This window comes from Silurus meridionalis, chromosome 2 (genome assembly GCF_014805685.1).
Source record: "Silurus meridionalis isolate SWU-2019-XX chromosome 2, ASM1480568v1, whole genome shotgun sequence".
Taxonomy (NCBI): Eukaryota; Metazoa; Chordata; class Actinopteri; order Siluriformes; family Siluridae; genus Silurus; species Silurus meridionalis.
Window position 1 is genome coordinate 27,102,663 of NC_060885.1, and position 5,969 is coordinate 27,108,631.

General features: G+C 36.6%; 1 protein-coding gene across 2 annotated transcripts in view; it reads right to left on the reverse strand.

The window, feature by feature from the left end:
* Positions 1-3,177: 3,177 nt before the first annotated feature.
* Positions 3,178-5,969, reverse strand: part of prkcha (protein kinase C, eta, a) — a 22,986-nt gene continuing 20,194 nt past the window's right edge. For both annotated transcript variants that reach the window (XM_046873030.1, XM_046873040.1), the window contains exons 13-14: positions 4,609-4,755; positions 3,178-4,037 (exon numbers count right to left, since the gene is read on the reverse strand). In XM_046873030.1, coding sequence (XP_046728986.1) covers positions 3,879-4,037; positions 4,609-4,755 — 306 coding nt within the window. In that variant the 3' untranslated portion in view covers positions 3,178-3,878. The remainder of the gene's footprint in view (positions 4,038-4,608; positions 4,756-5,969) is intronic.

Consider the following 5,969-nt stretch of genomic DNA (forward strand, 5'->3'; position numbering starts at 1 on the left):
AACATCTAATTGTCTGAAAAAAAAAACTTAGACCTGTATTTTTGAACTCTATTTTACTGCATTGTTAAAATTACGGAAGCGCATTGCATTCCCAAAGAGAAAAGAAATCACAAAAAGGATCTCATAATTATGACTTACTATCTCATAATTATGACTTCTCATAATTATGAGAATCAGGATCTCATAATTATGACTTACTATCTTATAATTATGACTTACTATCTCATAATTATGAGATAAGTTAGGGCAGTCTATGGCAGGGGAGCGTTTTTGTGCATAACACCGGATCTGACGTTACGACATTTTTTGCACTGAAGCACCTCATTGTACAACCATGGAGATATTAAGTCATAATTCTGAGGTCCTTTCTGTGAATTTTTATTTCTTTGTGAATGCAATGCACTTCTGTATAATTCTGACTTTAAAAAACCTACATGTCAAGCAAATGCACAATCTAATCTATGCAGTGTAATTATTACTTTTTAGATCTATTTTTATTTGAACAAAAGCACATAATCTAAGATGTTTATTTAACACCCACAGGAGTTTTCAGTGTCAGTGTTTTATAATACACTGAGGAAAACAGGGTAACTTTAGACGTTCTTCACTACATGAATGGGTGTGATGTGGTATGATGAGTATGGGTTGCAAATACACCAATCAAATTTGCACCATATAGCATATTGCATGAGAGTTGCATACTTGTGATGTGATGTTCGCAAACGACACCGGGTGAGAAGATGGTTCTGTCATTACTGTATTTGTAGATGCACATAAGCATCAGATAAATCAAATATGATTTATTTACATTCATGGGGCTTTTGTTTCAGCGTAACAGGAACATTAACGGTGGTAGCTAATCAAAGACTACTGAGAACTGATTAAACAAGTGAACAGGGAGAATGGAAGCCTAATCACAATGATGTGAAGGATTTCATTTAACAAATTAAAACGATCGATAAGTCTACCACTTGGGAGTAAAAGAGTTGCATGCTTCGAGGCGAGCCGATTGGATCCGGTCCGAGCATGCTGATTGGTTGAAATAACCTGTCGTTATCTGCTTCTCCAGATATTTCTCTACAGTGCCCCTGGTCTGAAATGTTGTAACAGAGAGATGGGGGAAAAAAAGAAGCACTATTCAATTACTGTGCCTCATCATTTATCAAGGCGATGAATCAGACACAGCCATTAGAAGGAGACGCTCGTACCCCAGTGGAGCTCAGGCTAAGCACCAAAGCATAGAATTCGAGAACCACAAAATGTCATTACTTCCTATCCAACATCGTAAAGGGAGGAAAAGCGATGCCGAGGTGCATTAGCCTAATTACATAAAAAAAAGATATTTTACATTCACCACCCTATCAAACACAGTAACATGATATGCAGGCCTGAGAGAGAATTATTAAAGTCCGGTGAGATATAAATAGAATATACACACGTACTGATGCACTTAAAAGCAAAACATTGCATAAATCAGAATATTTGATCTTTTCTTCAACAAAATATTGCAACTATTGATTAGCTTTGAGTTGTTCTTAATCGAGGGTAAAATGTTTAAATGCTTAGAGGAAATATAATACAAGGAACATTTACCTCAGTCTGGCGTTTTCACGTTTTCCCGCCGGTTCTCTGGTTCTTCTTCAAACTGTTAGCGCAAAGTTCGAACCACACAATTTTATAGGACATCTTAGAATGATAGTGTAAAATTATATAAATATATATACTTTTTAAATTAACTTTTTTTTGCACATCACACAGTAGATTGGACTCAATTACAGTTTGCTTAATTTACTAATTGTGTCAGAAATTAAGGGGGAAACTGAAGAACTTCAGCTGCACATGCAGAGAAATCATTCGAGTCACTCATTTGGATTTCATTTTTCTCTGCTTTAGTGAGATAATTTCCTCTGCTATGGATTTCAGTCACTTTAAGGTGTGTTTTTGGTTTTGCAGCATAGTCAGGGGAAAACACACACACACACACACACACACACACACACACAGCTTATTTATATCCTTTTATTTACGATGTTTACTCAAATACTTAAAAAAAAAAAAAGAAAAATACATTTTAAAAGGCTCAAAGACTTCACACAAAGTGCTTCCAGTTGGCGTGAACATAAACAAAGCACGCAACACTATGGTAACAAATATATACACACACAATGACAAACAGGTTACAAGAAAATATTTTAAAGCTGAAAGGATTAAAGGAAACCAACAAAAAACCCTGAGCATTGACCTTACTAACACACACACACACACACACACACACACACACACACACACACACACACACACACACACACACACTTTCCTTCTTGGACATAAATCTCACTGTTCACTGAATTTTTTTTTTATCTTCCTGATATGTGGCCCCTTTTACCCCTCTGTTACTACTTTTACTGTCTTGTATACTGTAATAAGAAATCCTAATTACCCCCTGAAAACCCCTCCACCCTCAGTGTGCTACCGTTGTGATTTTGGACGCAGCCCTGCCATAATTTTCTGAAGCGAGAGGTCACGAGGTTGCAGCGTTCATCGCCATCCAGAGTGAATAAAGAAGGGAGCTGGAGGCTTTTCAATAACACTGCCACTGCTGAGAGGAGAAGGCACTCAGAGTGCAGGCCGACACCCTTTCAATAACCGATTCACAATGGAGACGTGATAAAAGATTTATCGTCTGAAGTTAAATAAAAATCTTCAATAAAACCCAGACTAGCACTAGACCAGACGGCTAGTTTATCATTAAACTGTTTAATAACGCGCGACAGGTTGTGAAGGTCACAGACTCTAGATGCGACTGAGAAAGTGCTGAAGAGACACCCTGTAATTCCATAACCCTCTCTCAGCTCCACTCAGATACACAGTGCAATAATTTAGCGAGATTAGCTAAAGTAGCCTGCACTAATGTTAAATAACTACCTAGCTAGTGTTCCATAGCTACTAATGGTTAGTTTAATTAAAACTAGCTAACATTACTAGCTAAATATAGCTAAACATTATATGTATTTATTAATGTTGTGTAAATAAAAACTACTAAATCTGCTTGATAAGCATGCACACTAAGCCAAAGATGTAAAAAAAAAAAAAAAAAAAAAAAAAGCTGGTTCATAAACAACAACTTTAGCTCTGCCCCCACTATTATATTATAAATCTGATAACGAGCTCCTTAAATGCAATACTGTGACAGTTCTTTTTTTATTTCCTTTTTTTTGCACTGGAATATTGATCCCAGGAGGTTTTTCCATCGTATATACACTCCAGTAATAAAACCTAAAGCTAACTATAGATACAATTAAATGCTCATAATACAAACTATTTTCACTGACAAAATTGTATTCCTTTAAAAAAATAAAAAAACAAAATAAAAAAACAACTAATCTCACCTCTTGAGTTTAGTATAAAAGCAACAGTCAGGATAGTCTTCACTATACTTTGATAAGAGTCTGAATACTTTGTATTTGCTCCACATAAGGTCACATTTTAAGCGCTATGGTGCCATCATTTGTTGTGTAAAACATTAACGCAATCATTTTTTGCAAGTTTCCAGTTACAGTCAATAAAAGAAAAAGTCAGAGTTTTTGATGCGCTTCAAATCCAAGAGCAGTAGCTGGTTTATGTCTTTCATTTTTATAAATATCGAATGTATTTGATGAATCACATCCCTGATGAGTCCCACGTATTCTCATTATCAAAGTATGTGGCGATTTTGTAAACAGGTATAGTTGACTCTTGACATCTTCCATCGAAGCTTTTTAAAAATTCTGAAAGGAGTTCTTGTTTATTTTAAAAAACACACAATGTCAAATCTCAAAGCGACCGCTGAGACGAGTTCACCTTCCTCCTGCGACATTGCTCTGTTTTTAGTTTTGTTTTTACAAATCGCAGTACTCCAGCATTTCCTCTGAGGTAAAGGAAAAATTGCTGAACTCGTCCTGGTTAATTTGTGGGATCAAGGATTCCTCGAAGGGAGTGAGAACTGCATCTTCATTTGTGAAGTCTGGGTCGAAATTGTTCACGTCCTCACCGGCTTTCTGTTCAAAGGTTCAGATATAAAGCGACACACAGATATAAAGAGACAAACAGCGAAAGAGAGAGACAAAGAAAGAGAGAAAGACATACAGACAGGGAGTGAGAGGCAGAGAGAGAGAGGGAGAGTGAGACAGACAGACATAGAGAGATAGACAGTGACAGAGACAGGAAGAGAGACAACGAAACATTAGAGAGAGCGAGCGTGGGAGACAGAGAGCGTGAGAGAGAAAATAAATAATGGATGGTGAGGAAATGGATATTTACAGCTGCTATAACAGAAGCGAAACCAGGTACAAAATTCTTCTCATGGAGGTTCCACAGCATGAAATGTAGCCATAAATGTCTAAAAAAGTATTAAGGTTTTGTTTATTAATAAATAAAGTTGGTAAGTTGGTGTGGTATAAGAGGACAACTCAAGGTGAACCTCTTTATTAATTTTTTTACTATTAGACTATTTGTAGTGTTTTTGTAGAAAACAGTCTGCATTTAGGGCAAAGCACATCGTTTGAGTTACGTTTACTGAAAATGAAAATGTGATCAACGATAACCGGCCTGATTATAACCATGACTCACGATTTGTGGTTTGAATGGAGGCTCCATTTCTCGCCGGTTCAGTTTTTCCCAGTCGATGGTGTTGAAGAAGGCGTGTGCCATAACAGCGTTTTCTCCGCCGCTCGAAGTCACGCAGCCCAGACGCCGAGTCGGATTCTTCATCAGGAGCTGTGGATGGGATACAGTGACATCACTTCCTGTGTAAGACACCAGCTAGAAGTCCACTGAATAAACTTCATTGATCCATTTCTAACTCTTTTTGTGCACACCAACTGTCGTCTTCTTCTGCCTATTATTATTATTATTATTATTATTATTATTTATGCGATGGTGTCTAAAGTGATTGGAAATCTGTGATATTTAAATGTTTAATTATGTCATTTTTGTTTTAGTTTTGCTCTAATATTCAGGTGAGATCTTTTAAGACTCTCTAAAAAGTTCATATTCAGCACAATATTGAGGGTTAGGATGTTTGACTTCTGATCGAAAGCTGCCACTGGTGGGCCCTTAAGCAAGGCCCTCAACCCTCAGCTGCTCACTTGAAAAAATGACCATATAAGTCGCTCTGAATAATTGCACCTGCCAAATACATTTATGATTAAATTTATATATAATGAGATTCAATTCAGAGATTTACACTTTTTAAGAAAACTTGAATCAAGAAATCTTGACTGTTTTGAACAGTTTTTATGATTTTGCATGTGTTATTTGTGTGTGTCCTATACTTTGGTATTATACGTGCTTATTAAACTGATAGCTCTCATGATTCTTGTTTTTTTTGGTTTGTTTTTTTTTTTTATATTGAAAAATAAACTTTCCGTGTGGTTTTCATTTTTCTTTGTGATAATGAAATAGTAAACTTTATTTCCTGATTGTTCGTGAGAGCCGAGATGAATCAGCAACTTCCACCAGCTAAAAATGCTGATATGAACAACAAAAGACACACACACACACACACACACACACACACACACACACACACACACACACACACACACACACACACACACCGTCCCAAATTGTTATCAGTATTATTATATATAAGCAAAATTTGTGACTCTGTATATACCTACATGCAATGTGTGTGTGAATCAGTATTATGAGGGTTGTGTGTGTGTTGTGTGACATTGCTTAAAGGCTCGGACAAACAGCCTGATGATAAGACACAAAAACATTTAAAACAAATTAACATCCTGGGGTTTGACAAATGATCATGGCACTTAGCTCACACACACACACACACACACACACACACACACACACACACACACACACACTATGAATTTGGGTGTGGGTGATGGTTGCTTAAATAGATTCTTGCGGTTGTGTTTAGAATTACACATTGCTCACTACACTATACCCAGACGTTTTGTCAAACAACC